The following is a 24,818-nucleotide window of genomic DNA, read 5'->3' as shown; positions in this document are numbered from 1 at the left end:
TAACTTGTCGTCCTTATTAGCAGTTGACTTTTACATTGTTGTTTTTTCTCATTTTATAAATTATGAATATAACAAATCAAAATTTAATTTATCAATATTCTCTTTAATTTTAAATAGATAATAAAATTATAATTAAAATTTTATTACGTATTTCAAAATTTAATGGCCTCAATCATAATTTATACTTACAAAAAAAATGTAATATATAGTGCTCATATGAAATATTTGTTAATGATGCCCACAAATGATGTACGTGCATAAATATATAGTATTGTATTAAATAAGATGACAATAAATTACCTCGATTGCCTCATTTGTATGGCAATGTTTTACTCGACTTAAGTCAAAGTCAAATCAAATCAAACAATAAATAAGAGTTTGATTGAATGTCACTATCTACACAAATCTCTACTTATAGATATATTTAAAAACGTGCTACATACAAGTAGATAGCCGATGATTAATTTTCTGACCAAATTCACTATTTGTATAATGTCACTAGTTTACACAACATCTCTACTTATAAATATATTTAAAACAAGCTAAATAACAATGTTAAATTTTCTGCCCAAATTCACTTTTTTATATTGAGAAAACATATTGCTATTTTACAACGCCACTATTTATCTAATGTTAATAGTGTACACAACATCTCGGCTTATAGATATATTTAAAAACGCGCTAAATAGTAGATAGTCGATGTTACACTCTTTACCGAAATTCACTCTTTATGTAGAGGAAACAATATCGCTATTTTACAACTTCATATATAAATACTCTCTTCGATCCTATTAATTTTCTCATTCTGCTATTTTTGTTGAGTCCCTAATAATTGCCTCATCCCACTCAGAATTATTACAATAAATCTAATATAAAAGTAACACACAAATTCCACTAACTTTATTCCATTTTTCTTAACAAAATTAAACAATTTTTTAAAATCTGCATCGGTCAATGAGAGAGCTTCAATCGCGTCGGACTTGAGTGTCCTAACTTGATAGAATGGGCATCGCGTTCCCACTCTCCAAGTACCCAGTCAAAGACATTTATAAGTTCCCTTATGAAAAGCCTTCCTACATACTATTGGTTAGTATAAGACAAGCCAGGATGTCAACCCCACAGAAAACCGTAAATGTAGAATATGAGGATTTGATCGCCGACGGTGATTGGTTGTGCAGCCACGCTTTACATTTTGGGTTGGTTGCTAACTAACTACTCTAGACGGGAACTTAATTAAAGGTAAACACGTTGGGCAAATAAACTAACTAGGCATGAAACATAAAGAAAGCAGTCTCACTTAGAAATAAATAAAGCAATAAACTAACCTAGGAAAACAAGTGAATTGGGCATGTACATGCGAGTAGATATGTAGTCACATGCATTTGCAGACATTGGAAGAAAATAAGGAAAAGTTAAACTAATCTATCTTAGAAAGAACAGACTGAAGCTCGCAGTATACCATGAGGTACGAAAGGAATAAAAGGCAAAAAAGGAAAGTACTACGCTGCAGTGGGCGGTGGGTGCAAAGTTACACGTCAAGCAGCGACTAATGTTGTCCTTTACATGCATAAATTAAGGAAAACCTACTTAACAGTAACACATGGGAAAACACAAATAAAAGCAAATAAAAATCTAAACACCTAAATTAACCAGAAAATAAAGAACACTGCATCAAGATCTTCGTCCCTTAAGCTATGCAGCTTGAAGAAGCGAAGCTCTAAACACGTAGTTAGATACCAAATGATGGCCAACTTAACAAAAGCAAAAGCAACTAACAGTAATCTAAGTTGTCTGGTGCAAGAAAAACATAAACTAACCTAAACATGCATGACAAAACGCGAAGTAAATGCTGAAACAAAAAAAATAACTACCAAACCTTCGAGCATTTAAAACTTAAATCGGTCATCTCACGAAATCTTTTAAGATCTACAACTAGAAAGCATCATAAAACAGTTAGCACGAAAACATAACAAAGAATTGAAACATAAACGCAAGTTGCATGAGCTTGCCAAAACTTGTAAACTTGAGTTCTTGAGGTCGGTCATGAAAGTGAAGAGAAAACTTGTAGATTACTTGAAAGCGAATAACAAAGCTTGTAAATCTAACTAGGAAAGCATGATGAAAGTTTAAAGCATATAAAGCAAGCTCGTAAATTAACTAAGATAACTAAACTACAGCTAAAACATTTTTCCTCAAGAGCACAAGTCGCTCTTATATAGCATTCATCCAATAGGTAAAGAGTCCGGATCACGTGCGTTGCACATGCAGTAGATAGCACAGTCTTCAAGAAGTCCACCCTTTTAGTTTATTGTTGGAATCGTTTTCTAAGTTGAGTGTATGTCCCAGGTTGGCCAACTTTCTTAGCTTGAGCATTTGGAACCACTTGACCATGCTAACATAAGTCCACCCTTTTAGTTTATTGTTGGAATCGTTTTCTAAGTTGAGTTTATGTCCCAGGTTGGCCAACTTTCTTGGCTTGAGCATTTGGAACCACTTGACTATCCTTTGTTAGTGTGCAAAACCCTTCAATCATCTTCTTCTCTAATCTGGACTGTACTCTCTACACGATGCGTTCACGCATCCTTCCTCTTTTGCACCAAAACCTTGCATCTAAACATGCAATTATCATCATTAGAATGCAAAATTTAACTAGAATATGTGGCACAATTCATCCTATCAGTCAACTATGAGACTATTAATGGGGATCGAAGGGAGTAGTTATTCATGTACTGCCTCGGACTTTTGCGTCTTAAATTGCTTGAATTTTTTTGGAGATCTTGTCGTGATTGTTTGTTTCAGAAAGTTTGTTTTTATGTGATTTATTTTATTTATGCTCATTTGTATTACATAGATTAAATAATTTTTGGTGAAAACAAAAAATGAGTGTGTTTAATCAAGTGGGTCCTGACATAATTTTTCTAGCTTATTTCTCCTTATTATTTTCGAGCCCCTTATATAATTGGAGAAGAATTATTTTTCTTAGATTTAATAAATTTTCTTGGGATAATTATACAAATTAAATCCAAATCAAATCATCCCATTTTTTCATATACAAAATTTTTTGACCCCTTCCTTTTCTTAGAGAACTTTCAAAAATCTTTTAATTCCTGGGAGATAGAATTATCTGGTGGATTTAATTAATACCTTGTGCCTATCTTAACATATCTAATTCTTTCTTTATCCTATTTGAATTAGGGTTTGAGTATATTCAAATATGATATAAATTAGCCATTATATTAATGAGTTCACATTAAAATTGATTTGGGTGCAAGGAATAACCAAAATAATAGAGCATCTCTTCCGTGCACTAAACGGTAAAGTGTTTAATGCTCGGACTAAAGGTCACAAGTCTTAATCCAACCAAGACGTGACCTTAAAATTTATGCCGATTTGCCAATGCAAAATAGAGCATCTCCCATTGCTGTATTGTTTTTAGTATGATGTGATCGGTGGAATCTCTCATTTCGCCTAGCAAAATAATTAGGAATCAATATTTCACATTTGTGATATTCAGAATAAGATTATGTTTAAATGATTCAGTCTATTTTGCGGTTTGGTACTTGGACACGTGGAGGGTGTCACGACTTTCGCTACTAGCTAAAGTTAAGGCGTACTATTGATAACTTCAACGAGGTTAGGAATTGGACAGATTTGAGTCTTACTCCTAAAGTTATCTTTCATGCACAAGCTGTCTTGTGTTTGAATTTATTTATAATGGTTATATAAATGTTTGAGTTAAAACTTGCCCTAGATAAAGCTATGCATGTTTGATATTGTTCGTTCAGTGGAAACAATCAGAACATATCTGTGAAAAAAAAAATGGTTAAGAGGGAAAGGAATTGAGAAGCACTGGCAGATCCAGAAATTTTATATTGAGGGTACGATAAATAGTTACACCGACTTTGAAGATTTAATATTCAATCTATCTTTTCTTTTGTTATCGATATAAAAGATAGATTACTTTTTAATATTATCACTAGAAAATGTTTCACTATTAGAAATGAAAGTTCATGGATATTTATATAAAAAAAATTATTTTAGTTCTGAAAAAGTTTTAAATATTAAAATAAAAATAAAACATATCATATTTTTTATATAATCCCAAATTTGAGCATCAAAATCATAAATAATAAAGATTTTCAATCATACATGTTTTATTGTGCAGTATAAAATAAATGAGAGAACAAATGTATATTATTATATTTAATCAAACATTAGATGAGAAACAGTAAACAATTAATCAAGATTATATCCAACAATACATTATTTACTGTGTATATAAAAAGGAGAGAACAAATAATACTATATTAGTGTGATATTTGATACATGGGTAGAAACTAAAAACAACTCAAGATAGAATAGGGCGTAGGGAGTAATTAATAAGGCAGAAAAGGAATTAACACCGAGAGGAATCGAACCTTGGCGAATGTTGTGTTAGAAGAGCATATTACCACTAGGACGCTGGCAGTTTTAGGGGTACACTCGTACCCCTTTGTTCTTAACTAAATCCGCCACTGTCGAGAAGTGTGGGTCTAACTCGAAAAATCTTTAAAAGTTTAGAAAATACTTCAACAGTGGTAAAATGGATCATTATTCTTGAGATTTAGAAAAAGAAAGTTCCCTAAGACAAACCTAAAAATATCTGCGAGGATCTCTAACCATATATAATTTTAGAGCATACTCAACCTCGGCCCAGATTAAGGCCCGTACTCAACCCCGGCCCGAATTAAGGCCCGAAGTTCCCTCCATGTCATCATTTCTCTAATTTTGAGGCTCAAGCCACAACTACTCTAACTTAGCAGCCCCAACTATTAAATTGCATTATTCATAACTACAACATATTATTCTCATAAAATAAAACAATTGAAAAATTAAAACACAAAAAATTCATCGTTTAGTTGAAAATAAAAAATAACAAATCCTAGAAATTAAAAATTAAAAGTTACAAATCCTGAAAATTAAAATTACAAATCCTATAAATTAAAAATTAAAAATTAAAAATCCTAAAAAATAAAAAGAATAGAGGTAGAATAAAGTGAAAAATTGGTAAAAGAATGTTGAACAAATGGTATATAAATAGGCAAACATACAAAATTAAAAAAAAAATTTGAGGGTTCGGGTCCGAACCGAACACCCCATAACAGGGACGGATCTAGGAATTCTTAGCAAGAGGGGCAAAAATATACATGGAGAAATTTTAAAATTAAAGAAGGGTCAATTAGTGAAAGATTAATACAAAAATCTCTATAATTGGTTATACATATATATAAACAATGAAATATGAGCAGGGGCATTTGCCCCATCTAGCTTAATGCTAGATCCGTCCCTGCCCCATAACCCTAGGCTGCGGCCCGGCCGCAGGACTCTGCCGCGTCTCCCGCGTCCTCAGGCGCGGCCTGGGCCATAACTCCCCCACCTCCAATGTGCAGGACGCGGGCCGAGACCCAGGTGCGGTTCGGCCCGACTGTGTTAGGGATGCCCTTACATCTCCTACTATATGCCCTAGTAATTTATAGTACAAGGTAGGAAATGTAGCACCAAATATACCACAATTTTGATACCATAAATTATGATTGATTAAAAGTCCATATTTAGCGCATTTTAAAACAGTTTTTAAATTTGTATAAAATCAAAACCTATAAATATTGCAGCGGAAGCTATTACATATATGCAAGTTCTAAACATGTTGCATCTAACTAAACTAGACACTCCATACTCAATAATCATTGATTTTCGAACCAACCAAATCATATAATAGCATTTTATGATCATTTAATTAACTCACAATATGAATCAAGCAACATCTCTCCTCTAACCAACAAAACCAACAGTATGCATAAGCATCAACCACAGAACCTTCTTGGATAATACGTATATCCACACAATTTTCAATAATTTACACAGTTATTAACGATTCACATAAAGCATCAAATAATTCCACATGGCATCCACACATCACATAACATCATATCACACCACATTACACCAATATCATATATTATAGCTCATCCATGGTCCTATTAACGTGCTCGAAATAACCATCAGGGCACCATTCGTGAATATTTCAATCAAAAATCATATACCATAGCCATATCACATTGATTTCACATATCACACCCATAGCCCCACCAACGTGCTCAGTTTAACTACTTGGATACACAGATAATTCATCAATTCAAATCAGCATCGACTGACAACATGTAATCAAGTTCATTATAGCACAAACATCATACCATTAAGCCCTCATCCACGTCCTTGGCGACACCATGGGTACACTAACAATAACATGCCCCCGTGTGAGGCCCAATCGATATCATATAATATTTCCACCGCGTGTGGGCCGATCGAATAAGTTGTAACATAGCACACTCATACATGTACCACCTGGCCTTATAGCTCATGGGGCAATTCATCATCACATATCATGAACCACCTGGCCTTATAGCCCCATGAGTGAACATGGTGCACCAGCATACTTATACTGCCTGGCTATATAGCTCATGGGGTAAATCATCGAATATCATAAATCGCCTGGCCTTATAGCCCCATGAGTAAATATGGTGCACGGAACATATCACTGCCACCGCGCGTGGCCCGATCGAATCAATCACATCACGTTCATGCCAACTATGCCCGACGACATCAACCAAGCACGTGGCATCACATATGTCATCATGCTCACTCGTAATTCCATATCATTCCCAGTCCGTTATTCAAGTTATTTCATTACCATATTTCCAAATTTTATACGTCATTTCCAACTATGTTACCATATCACAGATTGCATAAATAATCACACGAATCATAAGTTTACGATTATCACGTAGCACATAGCGTCACTCAATAGAATTAGGCTCTTAATTTTAAGTATATTACCTGATGGACTTATGAGCATAAGCCCTTTGCCACCTTAACATTCAAGTCACTGCAAATTCTTCTTCCATTTTACTGTTGCCGATAAGCTTCTCGCTTCGTTTACTACTCACACAAAAACTCATAATTATCCCATACCCACAAATTTATTCTATAAGCTTTAACAGAACTCTTGATTTCTATATTTCTTTCACTCTCAATCTTATTTATTCAAACATTATCCAATAGTCATCGTCAACATCATACGCTATATATTTTTACTCTAACTCATTTATTCTTCATATTTTCGTTATTATAATAATAGTCAAGAGTGACTGATGATTATTCATGACTTAACTCCAATTACGTTATAAATTCACTAAATATACTAAATGGCTAAGTAAATTCTAAAATTCGCTATACACACATTCAATAAAATTAAGTCTCCACATATTTCAACTTCATACTTATTTCACATCATTTAACTATCTAATTAAAATGGACAAGCTTCTGGCACTATTCATCCGGCACTATTCACAGCCAATATTAATAACTTTAATACATTCATAAAAAATACCATATTATTAATATTAATTCTCAAATTAATTATGCGCATTCCTTACATCATCATTTATGATGTTATATACATTCACTTCTCACCCATCTTGTCTCATTACACCTTTCAAATAAAATTACCAATATTCTATCACAATTCACTAATTACTATTCACAGCTTAAAGTTTTAAGTGAAATAACTAGTAAACATCCGTAGAAAATTTCCCATAAATTTATGTTAACATTTATATTTCTCTAAGATCCTCATTTCATGATCAAATCATCTAAATAAATTCCTTAACTACTCCAACCTTATTCCCTTTCATCTTTAATATTCTAGCCAATATCATAAAATATACCAAGTGCTCATTGAATTTCTAATAAACTTCATAACCTATCTTGGATCAAATCAAGAGAATTCATGTCTTTTTCTTTAATGCATACTTGCTTAATTTATATCCCAACTTACAAGTAATTAACAGAGCGATTCGTATGTATTACTACTATATTTCTACTAAAGCATCTCAATTGGAAGACTACGTTTTCGGCTATTGCATGTCCAATGTATGACAATTCATTAGGTTGGGAACTTTGTATCAGCACCTTCAATTATACTTATATTCAAATGGTGGAGGATCAATGAACTAACAATGTTCCTACACTAACATAATTTTGGAGTTTTATCTGGAATATAGCAAGTGAACATATATGGGTCAGGATTCACTCTTTTTATTTGCGTTGTTTATGGGTTTATAGGTTCTATATGAGATCAATTTATCCAATATAAAACAAAGTTCTCAATTTAGCTCTAGACCATTCTAGCTTCAAATTTAATGCCTCTTTCACCATATCTGAAACCCAATCAAACATACCCTTTATTCAATTTAAGCAAAATTAATCATATGGATATAATTCCAAGATTTCAGTCCAGGCACCGTGACGCTCCATCTCAAAATTCATATACATTGCTTATTATCTATAGCCTATAAATTAATTCCATAGTCCAATCAAGAAATTAGCACAAATAAACTAAGGGCTCAAATGAAAGATCTTACCGTGTGTATCCGAGAATGAAGACAATGGAGGAGACAAAGGCATCGGCCGGCCGCTGTGGCGTAGACTTCTCTTCTTTCTTCTTATTTCCTTGGAGTGCATCTATTCTGTAGTTGTATACGGAGAGAGAGCTGACATACGATAGAACGAAATGGAGAGTAAACGGAGAGAGCAGCTTCGTGGCATCAATGACGGCGATTAAACATCCAACAACGGTAGGACTACGGCGAAGATGGTCGGCGTTATGGCGTTGAAGGTACAAGATCGTGTGGTAGAGATGAAGAAGTCGAGAGGTCCCTCATTCCTTTCCTAATGCTCATTTATAGGTTGTTTCTGTCGGTGAAGAAATGGAGCAACATTCTAGAGAATTCTAGTTGTATTGTAAATTAGAATTAACTTTTACTAATATTTTGTGTACCACCTTTGAAATGCCCTTCAGAATATTTAGGGCGTGTTTGCTAATTGGGCAGATTTGACTATTGACTTTTGACTTTTGCATGAATTAATTCTGCCCAACCACTTGATATTGCAAATCTCTTCCGCTACCGTGGATCGAGAAATGAGCTCAACTTTACTATTTTATCCCTGAAAATTTCGAAGTGTACTGTCATTTTGAGGTGCAGTTCCTAGATTTATTACTTTCTTCTCTCTCTATCTGCTCATCGAGAGACCACCTACGTGACACAGGGGACCATCAACACTGTGCTTCAAAGTCATCCTCGTCATCTTGGATCGGAATAGGTAATGTTCTCTGCCGTTCCCTATTCACGTTTCTCTTTTGAGCTCTCATTGCTTTAGGCATGTGTTTGCGTTTCGGATTTGAGACAAACTCCCTTTTTTATGGAAGTTTTATTTTTAGATATTGGGGACTTTTTTGAGCATAATGACAGGGGAAAAACTTATGCGGGGAGCAAGAGCCAAGGTAATCGGCGCTCTCAAAAGAGGATGATGATTAAATCGGCAAGAAATTAGAGTGAGAACAGCGGGCTTCGCGGTGATTGAATGGAGATTAGGTGCAGAGGAGAATTTTCTTCTCTTTTTATGGTGTGTACTGAGAGAAATTTTGTTTGAGTGGAGAAGAAGAAAGAGAACGCGATGGGATTACTCCAGCGAAAATACCTCACCGTTTTTAAGCTCCGACGACCGCCTGCTGCTTGGTTAGTGGTGGAGCAATAGGGTCAATTCAACAGCGTGAGTTGTGCACAATTTTGGAGAGGAAATGAAGTTAGGTTTTTTTGGGCTTGCTGCCTCTCACCTCAACGGGGCTAGTGTGTGGAATTTGTAAAAACTGACCGGGATATATTTGTCCAACAACTTGCAGCATTGGGGTCAAATGAATCCTCTCTCCAATTCTGCAAATCATTTCGGGTTTACCAAACAAACACAAATAAATACATTCCAAAATTATTTCCTTCCAAATCAATTAGTCATAACCGAACACGCCGTTATCATTATTATGAGTATCAGTTTGTAGATTATTTCGTACACAATCCATGTGTTTAATTCTAATTCATTTTAGTCAACTAATATTTATTCAATTAAATTATGAAATTCTACAACATTTAACTAAATATCAAATAATAATTTTTTTTATATATGCTTATTTTCTTATCGAAACAGTTATTTCATCTAGGCTTATTTTTGGGATGTTACATCTCACCATACTTCTACACTAACAATTTTTTTTATTTATACTTCCTCTGTCCCATTTTAGGGGTCACTTTTGCGTACTCATTTTATAAAATAAATAGTTAAGGTAGAGAAATAGTAAAATAAGAGTTAGAATAATGTTGAGAATAGTTGCTTAAAAGTGACCGAAGACTCTTAAAGTGGGACGGATGGATTATTTTTTTTCTTTAATAATTATTCATTTTATAAGACTAATTAATACTTCCACCGTCTGCCATTAGGAGTCTCATTTTTTGGTGGCATGAATTTTAAGAAATGTAAGAAAAGTTAGTGGAGAAAAGTTAGTAGAATATGAGTCTCACTTGTATATATTGGTTTTAAATGAAATGTGAGTGGAATGAGTTAGTGGAAGGAGAGACTATATTACTATTTATGGCAAAAGTGAACCAGGACTCCTATTCGCAGACGGACTAAAATGGAAAAATAGGACTTCTATTTGCGGACGGGGGGAGTACTAGAAATAACAAAATTACTTCATTAGAAATTTTAAAAAACATTATAAGACTGTTTATCAGCAACCATCCAATTGGACTCAACCCAACCACCCACTTTTCAATATTTAATTAATTTCTATCTCTTCCACATCATCTTCCACATCATTAATATTCATCCAACCCAACCACACCATTTTTTATGGTTTATCAATGACCACCCAACCACATCATAATATATTTATTTTATATTATTTTTTAATAATAATAATATCAATACATGAAATATTTATTTTTGCAGAATAAAGTTTAAAAAAACACAATAAATGAAAAACTAAAAATTATAAAAACAAGCAAAATAAAAAATTGGAATTTTGGAAATCGGAGAATATATTATTCTCATCATTCTCCATGGTAAGCAACAAAGGAAACTAAAAAAGTATGAAATTGTATCAAACAAGAAGGATTATATGAGGAGAAAAAATGATATTTTTTTGTATGCAAAATTATAGCAAATGTGGTCTCTATTTATAGAGGATGATAAATGATGAATTTTGGTATATTTTTTATAATTTTTTAATATAATATATTAAAGATATATAAATATAAAAAAATATACATCAACCAATGAGATTGTGGCAGTGGGTGTGGAGGAGACCACGGTTTTGGAGAGAGAATGACCACTTCCATCAATATTTTTTCTTTTTAATTGATAATGAGGTGACGGTCAACCACCCAAGACCAGTAAACATGGTCTAAAGTAAAATGTACTCCCTCCAGTCCATGAAAAATATGACATATTATGAATGACACGAGTTTTAATGTGGAATTAGTAAAGTAAGAGATAAGGGAAAAAGTAAGAGAGAAGTAGTATTAATGGAATGTGGGGTCCATATTATTAGTAAGAGAAAAGGGAAAAAACTAAGAGAGAAGTAGTTAAAAACTTTCCTTTTTTTAAATGTGCTCTATTTTTCGTGGAGAACCAAAAATGACAAATGTGCTCTATTTTTCGTGGACGGAGGGAGTATTTGTTTTATAGAATTTTAAAATAAAAAATACTTAAAATTAGTCCTATTATTCACAAATTCACTTCTTAATGCCGAACTAGAGACCAAATTTGGACCATATGATCTTGAATTTGATGGATTAGATGATATGATGTAGTGAAAATTTTCGCTCTTCATTAGGTAGCTAAATTACTTCAACCGAACTTTCGTCATTCAATACATAATGAATTTACTTCAACTGAGAGGCATGTCATAACACATTATGAAGTACTCCATCTGTTCCATAGTAATAGAGTTATTTTGGTACGTTCCATAGTAATAGAATCATTTCTCTTTTTAATAAAAGTCAACACATTTATTCACACCTACTTACTCTCTCTTACTTTATTATCTCTTCATCTCTCTACCTTTTTTCATTTTTCACTTTATTCTCCATTTACTTAACTCACCTAACACAATTTTTCTTAATCTCCGTGCTGAAAAGAAACGCCTCAATTACTATGGAACGAAGGGAGTAATAAACTAGTGGAATGAAATAATAGCCTAGTTAATATAAAAATCTAAATAAACTAAATAATCTAGTTTATTGAAATAATAATCAAGTTGAATGGAGCAATAAACTAGTTAAATAAAGTAATATCCTCTCCGAATGAAGTAATATGTAAACTAAATAGCCTAGAAGAATGAATGAAGTAAAAACCTATTTGAATGAAGTAATAAAATAATTGAATGAAGTAATAGCATGACTGAATGAAGTAATAAGTTCATTACTAACGCTTGACGTTTAACACAGTTAACATTGTATTTCAATAAAATGTCATATTGACTTCATTACTAACGTTCATTTGGTTCATTATTTATTGAATATAGTTCATTACTACCGCTTAACGTTTAACACAGTTAATTGATGTATCATTACTGTAACATGTCAAAATTGCGTCATAGCATACGTTCATTTAGTTCATTATTTAGTGAATATAGTTCATTACTACCCCCTATGCGCATTTAGAGCATCTCCACCGTTTTCAGTCGCCTGCTGCTGCCCCTTACGGTCCAACTGCCGTCGCGACTCCTGCGCTTCCAATGGATAGTCAGTATCATTGTCACACTCCCCAACGTCGCTGCCAGTTGCAGCGTCGTAGCACTGCTGGACGCCGCTCGCCGTGCTGTAGCGTAGTTGTTCGCCTCCATCCTGCAGCCGCCTCTGCTGTCCGCCTAGCCATTCGTCACTGCCGCCGCTCAAGCATCCCTCCATCGTTCGCTATCTGCCGCCACTGCGGAGCTGGTCGACGCCACCGGCGTGCAGCACGATGAGAGGGCCGGAGACGTTCTTGCTGGTGTTGGTCTTTAAAATTGAATATTTTCCTAATACCACAAGATTGTAGTGAACTATATTGATCGAACTAAATTAACGTTCATATGAACAAATTGAATATTTTCCTAATACCACAAGATTGTAAAAATAAATGTATCAGATTTGGTCTCTAGTTCGGTCTTTAAAATTGATTCGACGATCACAACTCTACTTAAAATTGCATGATTAAATTTCCAAAAAGTTGCGTTAATTATACACTCATGTGTTTTAAATTTCTTTATTTACTAATTAAAAAATTGAAGATCAATTAAAATGAATTTAAAATATAATTTTTTATTTGAAAATTACCTCGACGTTAAGCCCGGAGTCGCAATACATATCGCTCCAGACTAAGGGGTGGGTAGGTACGGTATACCTTACCGAAACCATCATACCGTAAATTCGGTATGCGAAAAATATAACTTTACGTTACAAAGATTTTCGGTATACCTTATTATCGGTATAACAAATTTTCATACCGATACCATACCTCATTTCGATATACCCTACCGAAGTTCGGTATACCATATTTTTGCCGTATATCTGACTTTCAACATCAATGAAAATAGAATATTTGAGTTTTTAGTATACGTATTATTTATATTTTATAGTAATTTAAAAAATATTTAAATATGTTTTATTCATAATTATAATTATATTTCACTATAGATTTTATAATTTAAAAATATAAAAAAATATATTTATATAAAATTATATTTATATTTACGGTATATATCGAATTTCGGTATATACAGCGGTATATGAAAATTCATACCCTTACCTTACCGAAAATTCGGTATTTTTTCCAAGCCCTACTCCAGACCCCTCGCAATCCCATGTCTCACACCCCTCCAGAGATGCCAACCACGGTCCCGTACCCCCTCCCTGCACCTGAGCAGTCCGGCACCCCCAAATTTGTACGGTTGCTAATGCCCTTATCATACAACCAAGCCGGATTTCAATTGGAAGGCTTCAGAGTTGGACCTAATCATCAACAACCACAAAGATTAGAGAAAACAATCTATTTAGTCGTTTAAATCTTTTCAAAAGGAGCAAAACTAAGGGAAATTTGATTATCACACAATACACAGTAACTTAAATCACACAGTTATTTGATCAAGCATTAAGCATGTTACTAACAATTAAATCAACCAACATCCTTAACCAGGCATATTGATCCTAGAAAGATCAAGCATAAGGCAGCTTAAATCAAAGCAATGGAGAACTTGGGCATTTTGAAGCATCAATATATTAATTAAAGCCCCCGAGCAAAATACTACACAAAGCCACATTATATACGAACTTCACTAGCTCAAGAGCTTATCCTCAATTTTCACCGCATAGAGCTACCAAGTCGAACCGCTAGACGATCAAGGCCACATAAACAGCAGCAATTGATGTTTCAAGTAGATCAACATACCAAAATTACAACACTAGAAGCTCTTAATTCACTAGTGCAGAGCTAACAAGAAACACGATCACCTACAATTACAATTGTTAAGGTCTTACTTTACTATGCAGCCTTGACAACCTTATCATCACCTACAACATTAAGAATGGGGAGACTGCTAAGGAATTCATCAAGGCCCTCAAAAAACCCAATCCCTTCAATGTTATCATCCTCCCCGCGGCTTGGTCCATTCCCTTGGTTCGCTCTAGGAGCTGGCTCCTCAGCTTCGTTGCTGAATTCCACATTCAAATCCAACTTCTCGAAATTCTTAGCAACTCTGGCAGGCTGTTTTCTACCATTACTAGCTGGCACTCTTTTGCTCGACTCGACTGCTGTTTTGTTAGGGGTCTCCACCCCCTTTGGAGGTACCGAATCATCGACATTCTTCCCCTTATCCACATGTGCTTTCCTAGCACTTCTACCGAAACAATCTTTTCCTGTTCCTTTTCTCTGCATCCTTATTCCAATCATCATCATCAGACCCACTCGACTCCGAAACCTCAACAAAAACCTCATCTTCATCAAAATATATCCTAGGAGCCGGGCTCTTCCGCGGAGGCTTTCTAGTATTGAACATAGGTGAAAAGGGAGACCAAGATGAGGCAGCACCAGCACCCTTGTTTTTCTCCCAATTCTCCATAGAAAAGCCCATGGGTATAAAGCCCCAGCAGCAAAAGTACCCATCTTGTCCATCCACCACCGGCGGTGGCGACGGAATTACCACCGCCTGAAACGCTTTCTTACAGTTCTGGCACCGTAATGTACAATCAGCATACAGATTAGGATACTCATACATATAATAGCAATAAGGGCATGCAGTCCAGAGAGTCGATCCGTCATCATTTCCTTCCGCCTCCATTTCCTCCTCATCTTCATCTCGCTCGTCCTCTCCCACATTCAAATTGCGACTATTTCTCTCATCAACGCTAGAGTTATTTTGTGCAGGTGGAGAAGCAGCAGCATTTTCTGCAAACGGCGTCTCCTTACTCACCGCCTCATTACTACCCGAATTAAAATTCATGAAATTCTGGGTCGACCCGACGGCAACCGGGTCGACGCGAGTGCTTGCATGTACCTGAACTTGCGAAAAAGGAAGGGCGCTGCTTTGCTGCGGAGGCACGAGGCCGGTCGAGCTGCTGCCCACGTTGAAGATGAAGTTTTGGTTCAATGGCAGAAGGGGATTGCTATGCGGGTCAGGTTGAGGGTGCAAGTAGAAGGATATTTCTCTGTCGTAGAGGGATCTCCTCGTGGGATTGGAGAGCACGCTCCACGCATCGACGACGAGGCGGAAGGCCTGGTCGGCGAAGGGGAATTTATTATTCTGAGGGTTTAGGACGAAGGCGAGGCTGCGGTATTGGGAGGCCACGACCTCCAATTCGCGGCCCTGCTGCGGCGTGAGGCGGAGGATCGCGTACCAGTCCTCCTGGTTGTTCGCGATCCGGCGGTCTCCGGCGAGGAGGGTGTCGACGACGGCGAGGATTTGATCGGCGGGCGTGAGCGTGGGGTCGGAGTCGCGCGCGCGGGTGGCGAACGACTTGCTCCCCATCAGGTCACGCGCCGACAGAAGCTTCTCCGAGATTGTAAGCCACCGCAGGGCCTCCGCGCGCGTGGTGGTCGTCGGGAAAAATGGGTGCTCCATTTTTAGGTTTAAATTGGGAATTGCTGAATTTGTGTTAAAGGGAAGGGGAGAAGAGGGGTATGCTTTGGGAAGTGAGAGTTTAGTGCGAAAGTACAAGAAAGGGAATGGGTTTTTGGGGAAAGGTCGGGCTGACTGGATAGTGACGAGGGTAAAAAGGAGATTTCATTAGGTCTGATCTCAGCTGGATTGAGGAGGATGACGAGTGTAAAAAGCTGAGATTGGAGTCTGTGGAACCGCGATGGATTTTGTACTGCGTTTGAGTAAAATTCCATGGTTAATTCGAACCAATTATTAGGGCCTATTCAGTGTTTCGGATATAGTGAGAAATGAGCTCTTTTCTATACAAATATGGTCGTTCAGTATTTAAGTAATATATATGGACAGCCCGATCTGAAATGGAAGGCCCGCACTATTCCTTACAGTTTTTTAGAGAAATCAATTCTGGCGAGGGAGACAAGAATTGAGACATCATTGGGTGTCCCACCCAGAAATGAGAGCATTTTTTCGGATTTGCCCCTCACATTTTCATTTCCCCCCTTCTCTCTCTTGGTTTGAGGGGCATTTCCGTCTTTCAGCATACTACTCTAAATTAATGCACACCAATTTCTAAAACATTGAACGTGGGAGTGGTGTGTCATTTAGTGGTTGCAAGTGGGCCCAACCATTTCATTTCTAATCCATATCCATATCCATATCCATATCCATATCTTGAGAACCCACCTCTAAAACACTGAACTGACCCTTAGAGTGTCCACAATGATGACCTTTGAGTTGGCCGGCCACCATTTGTGGCTCTCTTGTGGCCCTCCGCAATGGTAAATGAACAAATTAACAATAACAACAAGGGCCACGAAATGTGGCCCTCTCCAAAAAAAATTTAATTTATTAGCTTTTTTAATGATATTTTTAAATTTAACTATATTAAATCTTATTACACTAATAATTTGGAAAATAAACATAATTTAATAAAGTTATGAATTAAAGACAAATTTTGATCGTACTATTGATAGAGGAAAATTCTACAACGATAATTTTAAAAAAACACAACATCAAAATATAAAAATGAAGTGTAAAATGAAGTGGAATCACCATCTCCACCTTGCATTTTTTGTAGGATGTTAATTAGGGATAGGAAGTGTAAAATGAAGTGGAAAAAATGAAAATGGAAGTGCATATTTATAAAAAAAATTCGAAATTAAAAAAAAAATAATTTTTCCGCGGCCCAGCTGCGTTTCGTGGCTCGCTGCAGTGGAGCCGCGGCTCACACGTCTCAGCCGCGTGAAGGCTGCGGTCGCGGCTCTCTCGTGGCTCTCGGCCCTCAGCCGCAAAACGTGGCTCTCTGCAGTGGGGGGCCGCGCACCGAGCCGCGGGCCGCGGCTCCCCCACTGTGGACACTCTTAGGCCATCCACAGTGGGAATAGCCCAGCCATAGCCTAGCCACAAACTCCTCCTGCCACATCATCAACACTAAAAATCCTCCTGCCACATCATCAAAACAAGCAAATAGCCCAGCCATAGCCTAGCCATAGCCTAGCCACATCACTCAAAATTATATAAAACAAATAATTAACAATCACACAAAATACGGAATTAAATTTATGACACGGATACGGGAAAATTCAATAATAATATTAAAATTTTAAAAAGTACATTAATTAAAAAAACACACTTGATTAAAATTAAAATAACATTACAACATCCTCATTAATGAGTTTGTCCCACATCGAAAGTGGAATATAAAACATTCAAGGATGTCTCTATAAAAGAGAAACAACCAAGAATGAGTTTGTCCCACATCGAAAGTGAAACATAAAACATTCAAGGATGTCTCTATAAAATAGAAACAACCAAGAATGAGTTTGTCCCACATCGAAAGTGGAACATAAAACATTCAAGAAAATCTCTATAAAAGAGAAACAACCAAGAATTAGTTTGTCCCACATCGAAAGTGGAACATAAAACATTCACGGATGTCTCTATAAAATAGAAATAACCAAGAATGAGTTTCATAAAAAAAACATTAATTAAAAAAAATTAAAAAATCCGCTGGGCAATGCGCTAGGCGATCCGGAGTCTGCAATGGCACCAAGAGGATCGCCCAGCCCCCACACATCGCCTAGCGCTAGGCGATTTTTTTTCTGGAAATCGGCTCGGCGGTTACAATGGTTCGCCTAGCGGACCGCCTAGCGTCGGGGCTATGCTAGGCGGTGCGCTTGGCGCCATTATGGATTGCCTTATAGATATTCAAAAATCCTCATGTTATGTCTATTTATTTCAATATCATACTGGATTCTGTTGATAAAATTATAGTATTTTATATTAAATACTCCCTCCGTCCCTCAAAATTTGTCACCTATTTCCATTTTCGTCTGTCCTTAAAAAGTTGTCACCTTTCACTTTTACTATTTTTAGTAGTGGACCATACATTCCACTAACTCATTCACACTCATATTTTATTATAAAATCAATATATAAAAGTAGGACTCTCACGTGCCACCAACTTTTTCAACTCACTTTCTATTACATTTCTTAAAACTCGTGTCGGGTCAAATAGTGACGAATTATTAAGGATGGAGAAAGTATATATTATGTTCAATTCATAAAATTGAATAGGAATCATACATATTAATTCTAGATTAATAGTCTTTATCATAAAATAAATTCGCCCCTAGATATATATATACACACATGCACCGATGCACGTGCGGAATTACTCTAAGCTTTACTCGGAAAATTCATAATATGCGTGAAATAAGTCATAGGTTACCTCCTCCTCTTCAAATGATATACTATTACACATACTATGAACGTGAATAAATAAATTACTCCATTTTTTTCATTCATACTTTTTCTTCTTAGGATATCCCACTTAAAGTGATAATTTTTCAAAATAAAAATATTATTTTTTCTAATTTATTCTTTCTTCACTAACACTAAAATTAGTATACCCAGGAAAAAAAAATACTCCTTTCGTCCCAAGATAAGCGAGTCATATTTTCTTTTGGAATGTCCTACTATAAGTGAGTCATTTCTCTTTTTAGCAAAAATCATCTCTTTTACTTTATTATTCTCTACTTTATTCTCTCTTTACTTCTCTACTTTTTTCTCTCATAATTTCCTCTCTCTATTTTAACTCTTTAAATATCAATTCCTTAAATCATGTGCCCAAAAGAAATGTTTCGCTTATCTTGGGACGGAGAAAGTAGTACGGAGTATTAACTAGTACTAGTAGTAATTTCATTTTGCATTAGCTTTTTTATTCGTCTCAGTGATATTGTTTTTTCCTATGGCGGGGCCATGGGCTTTATTATATCCGGAACAATTTTGTAGAGGGACCGCGTGAGATTTAGGAGGTTTTGTTTTATGTGTTACATGTAGAGAGAAAATATAATTTTTATATTAATGTGAGAGAGAACTTTTTTAAAAATTAAAAATGTGATTTTGTGAGACAAACTAAAAAGGAAAGTGTGATATCTATTATGGGATGAAGGGAGTAATATTAAACATTATAAAGGTTATTGGGATAATATTTCATACTATTTAATATTATCAGTATAAATATTTGTACATTTTATTTTAAAAATAACAAATGGCATATCCGAATCCGAGGCGTAACTTTCTTAGATAAATTTTTTTTATTAGTCAATATAGAAATTAGCAAATAATCTGTAGCCCAATACATATTAGTATAAATTCAATACTCATGATATTATATAATTATGAAGTGTTTATATTTTAGTGTAGCAGCAAACAATATGTAGTCATACGAAATGAGTGCAGTAGCACTGTAGCAGCACATGTAAATTCTGTTTGTGAGTTTGTGTAGAGAGAGATCTACAAATGAATACTAATACTTACTAGTAATTCCAATGACTGGAGTTACTCTTGACATAACGGTTTTATGGTTAAAAAACAAATTTAATGTATACGGTTCAAGATTTTCAGTGGCCATCAACTGCGGATCTTCATTTGCTTGTTAATATTACTCTTTCCTCCCTTACATTATTCTTCCATTTCTTCTTCAGATCTCTTCTGCCTTGTTTTTTGTGTGTGCGACATGGATGAAGAGTACGACGTCATTGTTCTCGGCACTGGTCTTAAAGAATGCATTCTCAGTGGCCTTCTCTCCGTCGATGGCTTAAAAGTATCTTCTTCTCACTCGGATTATTGCTTTATATCTGCTGCATTATATTATTTGCCAATTTCCTATTCTAACCATCTCAGACACACTGTTGTTATTGTCTGATCAAATATTTCATCCAAAACATACATCAAATTTGTAGGTTATTGCTTGATCATCTTGTCACACAATGGAAAGCTCTTTTAGTTTTCTTGAATTTTTAAAATAAACCCTGCTTTCTGTTGTAATTTGTTCGTTCGGGGACATTCAAATGGCACGATAGGTGAAGAACAAAAGGAAGTACAGTACACTTTAATAAACAACTAAATTTTACATTTTTGTTGAGTTCCATTCTTTTGGTTTTAACAAACAGGTACTACACATGGACAAAAATGACTATTATGGAGGAGAGTCCAGCTCTCTCAATTTGATTCAGGTCACACAATCTCCCATTCATGTGACCAAATGTTTTTGTTATATAGTTTGGATGTTGATTTCATATCTCTTTTTCTGTAGCTCTGGAAGCGCTTCAGGGGAGAGGAGCAACCGCCTGAGAATTTAGGCACAAGTAGAGAGTATAACGTTGATATGATCCCAAAGGTATAACAGAGTCCAAGATAGAAACTGTAATGCTTAAGCCATTTGTTTCATAACTTATGTTGTTTGTTTACTATTGGTAAAAATGAGATTTTGATGTGATTATTGTAGTTCATGATGGCAAATGGAACTTTGGTGCGCATCTTGATTCATACGGATGTCACCAAGTACCTCAACTTCAAGGCCGTAGATGGTAGTTTTGTCTACAACAAAGGAAAGGTGTGATGAATTTTTGTTAACTTTCTGTATTTTTGCCTTATTCGTTCAACCTTGACTTGAAATTATGCTGCAGATCCACAAGGTACCGGCAACTGATGTTGAGGCACTGAAATCCCCACTTATGGGGCTGTTTGAGAAGAGGCGTGCGCGCAAGTTCTTTGTTTTTGTTCAAGACTTTGATGAGAGTGATCCCAAGACTCATCACGGGATGGATTTGGAGACAATTACAGCAAAAGAACTTATCTCGTTTGTTTCTCACACTTATGCCTCACTCTATCACACAGCCATTTACACCAAGTTGTTAATAAGGAATCAACTGATATTGGCACCTGTCCTAACCTATGAGTTTCTTGTGACGTTGGAAATGGAACGAAAATGCATCATAGTTGTGTGCAGCCTTTTCTGATTTGAACTCTTGACTGACAGCCTCATGTGCTCTAATATGCAGTAAGTATGAACTGGAAGATGACACGATTGAATTTATAGGCCATGCTCTGGCTCTGCATTTTAGCGATGAATACCTGGACAAGCCGGCAGTGACTTTTGTGAAGAGAATGAAGGTAGAGAGATTCAATAAAGTTGCAGTCTACATTCTTCTGATGTACAATACTATGATAAAATAAGTATCACAGTGTTTCTAAACTGAAAACTACTACTTTCTTCTCTACAACAGCTGTATGCAGAGTCTTTGGCAAGATTTCAGTCCGGATCTCCTTACCTCTATCCTATGTACGGATTGGGAGAGTTGCCTCAGGTTTGCTTCCTTTTGCATATCAATTCACATGTATACTGTTGTTATCATGGTTTTGACTTGCTATAATGCTCTAATAAACAGGCATTTGCTCGTCTAAGCGCAGTTTATGGTGGGACTTACATGCTAAGCAAGCCAGACTGCAAGGTGTTAATCTCTCAGTTCTTCTACTTTCTGAATACCTTGTCTATCCAATGCATTTTGTCCTCCAAGAACTACTCATTGTTACATAGTAGCTCCTTTCATGTCTTCTTCTGTGACGAGACGTGCTAATTATCTTTCAATCTGCAGGTGGAGTATGATGATGGAGTTGCAATTGGAGTTACATCTGAAGGAGAAACAGCTAAGTGCAAGAAAGTTGTCTGCGACCCCTCATATTTACCCGATAAGGTAACATTCTGTGGCTGCTTTGTGATCAGCAAAGACATACATATGATTTGGAGATAGTTTTCAAAATAAATTCTGATTTCAGGTTGAGAAGGTAGGGAAGGTTGCGCGTGCTGTCGTTATAATGAGCCACCCAATCCCAGACACTCAAGAGTCGCACTCAACTCAAGTCATCATTCCACAGAAGCAGCTGGGACGCAAATCAGACATGTATGTTTTCTAACCAATTTACCTTTTTTCTGATTAATGTAGGAGAGCATTTACTTGTGTATCTCTTATTTGTCTTAGGTATCTATTCTGCTGCTCGTACTATCACAACGTGGCACCACAAGGAAAATACATAGCTTTCGTTTTGACAGAAGCTGAGACTGACGACCCGGAGGCTGAGCTGAAGCCCGGGGTCGACCTTCTCGGACCAGTTGATGAGATATTCTATGAAACCTATGACAGATACAAACCTACAAATGACTGTGATTCTGACCACTGTTATATTTCTATGGTACGCGTCTCATTCTTCCCTGTTCCACTCTTTGTAACATCATGATCACATTTTCATGTTATGGCATTGCAGAGTTATGACCCATCCACACACTTTGAGTCCACTGTGGAAGATGTTTTGGCTATGTACACAAAGATAACTGGAAAGGTGAGTGTGACAGTAAGTTGTCAAAATTATAAAAGAATAGTATAACTAATTCTAATATGATTTCAATCTCCTATGAATTGGATTAGGTTCTTGATTTGTCAGTAGACCTTAGTGCAGCAAGTGCTGGTGAACAATGACGTATCTAATGCGAGTCGTGAATTGGTTCCAATGGTTGACAGCAGATGAAACTAGTACATGCATGCTCCTCCTCAGCTTCATACATACAAGTTCAAGTTTACAGATTCTTCAAGTTTTTGCTTTGGTTTTGCACTTTATATTAGCTGCTAATAAGAAGATAACTTTCTGCTAAGTGATTTTTCATGTGTAATGGAACAAGCCCTTTGCATTATAGCCATGGAAGGAAATGGGGTGTGTTCCAAGTTCCAACTCAACTTACTAATTATATGTGGCTTTAATTTCTATGCTAATGCTTGTAAGAAAATTGAGTATTGAAATAAACTAGTCAGAATGTTTACTTTATGCATTTTATTAGGTTCAATCTAGTTTCTAGTTTCCGATTTTCCTTGGAAATTCTTTGAGAGAGACCAGTTTAATATTGCCAAAAGCTTAAAAAGGTTGTAGTTGTTGATACAGAGATGGATTTCAAAAGAAATGCATAACAACTTGTAGATCTTAGCATTTCACTGAGAGATCTTCTTACACTTGCTTCTGTATAGTGATGTTTATGAGATGGTCCATAAATTTGTTTACATAATTATCTTGAAGCTCATGATCGCCAAAGACACTTTGCAGCTCTGCTCCCTTGAGCCTCTACTGCTTGCCTTGTTCTTCTACAAGAACTCATCGTATGGATTCAGCAACCACGCCCCGACTAAACGTACCATCCTCGTTCCTGGGGACCTCGTATCCAACTTGGTTTTCCACTAACAGCTTAGCAGTGAGTCCTTGGTCTGCTACCATGGGGAGAAGAATTAGTGGGTGGCCATGAGCAAGAGATTCGATACTTGTTCCCCAGAAGGAGTGGAAAAAACATCCCCCTATCGCTGGATGGGCGAGTATCTGTTGCTGAGGTGCCCAACCAAGAACAACCAGACCCTGGCTTAGTGTGCGGCTGACAAAACCTGGAGGCAGTAAATCCCGAGCATCCACGCCTTGTGGCTTCCTTAGAATCCATAGGAAAGGTAATCTTGAAAGCTCAACTGAATATGCTAATTCGTGTATTTGCTCGAGGGGCATCTTTGGCTCTCTCCCGTCCAGCCATTTGCATGTGTTGGAGCGTTCTTGGTCTCTTCAGTTTTTGGAGGAAGCAGGCCAATAGGTAAAACCGGCTTCTGAAATGTTTTTCGAATTAGATTTAAGTAGTTGCTCTCAAACTCTTCGCAGCTTCTCACCAATACGAAGCTGCTTCCCTCAACGACCTTCGCCAAACGTTGGCCAGTGGACACGCCTGATGCATCAGGGACGTGTATATTGTGCACCATCCATGCTTCATACTACTTGGTGTTGGGAGAAGGCATCCAATCAGGTGGCTGTGCGCAGCACTCTGGACTCGGATGTTGCTTTCCTTCCTTGAGCTCAGCCAGTTGCCCCAGGTGAGCCAATGTAGCAGCTGCATACACGCTGAAAAACGCAGTGCTTACGCCGTATTTAGCAGCAACATCTAAGATTCGGTATGCAGCAAACTCAAGGAATATCAAATCTGGCTTGACCTTGTCAACCAGATGCTCAAATGGCTCAGCTAACATGTCGTATGCTTTCTTGAGGAGCGGTGTTTGGACTTGCTGGATATCCATAGTTGCCTCACAATCCACCGGTAGTCCATCCACCGGATGCATTTGGATTTGGATCTCCACAAGCTCCAGAAGAGGTGATGAAATGGCAGGTAATCTCTGCAGGTTTCTTGGGGTGGAAACATATGAAACAAAGACGCCTTTTGCTGCTAGTAGCTTCGATAACTCGAAGAAGGGTATCATGTGCCCAAATGCCAGCCATGGAAACATCATTATATGGTAATGGTCTTCAAACTGTACTCTGCAGTTGTTATATAGGAGAAACACACTTCACGTGAATCAAGATTTTAGGAGTTACTTGTGCTGCTGTTCAAACA

At 36.6% G+C, this 24,818-nt stretch overlaps 2 protein-coding genes, 2 long non-coding RNA genes and 1 pseudogene across 4 annotated transcripts; 2 read left to right on the top strand and 3 right to left on the bottom strand.

Moving 5' to 3' along the window:
• Positions 1–4,240: 4,240 nt before the first annotated feature.
• On the bottom strand, positions 4,241–8,596 carry LOC121788305. The gene is made up of 2 exons (XR_006047710.1): positions 8,463–8,596; positions 4,241–6,978 (listed from the first exon to the last, which is right to left on the bottom strand). It is a non-coding gene; the product is annotated as an uncharacterized LOC121788305 (long non-coding RNA).
• Positions 8,597–9,066: 470 nt separating this feature from the next.
• LOC121788313 lies at positions 9,067–9,945 on the top strand. The gene is made up of 2 exons (XR_006047714.1): positions 9,067–9,201; positions 9,320–9,945. It is a non-coding gene; the product is annotated as an uncharacterized LOC121788313 (long non-coding RNA).
• A 4,359-nt stretch (positions 9,946–14,304) lies between these two features.
• On the bottom strand, positions 14,305–16,268 carry LOC121788290 (annotated as a pseudogene).
• A 3,797-nt stretch (positions 16,269–20,065) lies between these two features.
• Positions 20,066–23,211, top strand: LOC121769097 (guanosine nucleotide diphosphate dissociation inhibitor At5g09550-like). Its single transcript, XM_042165788.1, has 13 exons — positions 20,066–20,174; positions 20,524–20,586; positions 20,667–20,750; positions 20,859–20,966; positions 21,040–21,212; positions 21,415–21,526; positions 21,640–21,720; positions 21,802–21,864; positions 22,009–22,107; positions 22,190–22,314; positions 22,393–22,603; positions 22,676–22,750; positions 22,837–23,211. Exons 1-13 carry the CDS (start codon positions 20,088–20,090, stop codon positions 22,885–22,887), a joined length of 1,332 nt encoding a protein of 443 aa, XP_042021722.1. The 5' UTR covers positions 20,066–20,087; the 3' UTR covers positions 22,888–23,211.
• A 976-nt stretch (positions 23,212–24,187) lies between these two features.
• LOC121771796 (UDP-glycosyltransferase 91C1-like) lies at positions 24,188–24,786 on the bottom strand. The gene has a single exon (XM_042168684.1). The coding sequence runs from the start codon at positions 24,712–24,714 to the stop codon at positions 24,205–24,207; it is 510 nt and encodes a 169-aa protein (XP_042024618.1). The 5' UTR covers positions 24,715–24,786; the 3' UTR covers positions 24,188–24,204.
• Positions 24,787–24,818: the final 32 nt, after the last annotated feature.

The sequence above is a fragment of the Salvia splendens genome, chromosome 2 (assembly GCF_004379255.2).
Source record: "Salvia splendens isolate huo1 chromosome 2, SspV2, whole genome shotgun sequence".
In the NCBI taxonomy this organism is placed as follows: domain Eukaryota; kingdom Viridiplantae; phylum Streptophyta; class Magnoliopsida; order Lamiales; family Lamiaceae; genus Salvia; species Salvia splendens.
Note: the sequence above shows the minus strand (reverse complement) of the source record. Positions and strands in the feature narration are given on the sequence as shown.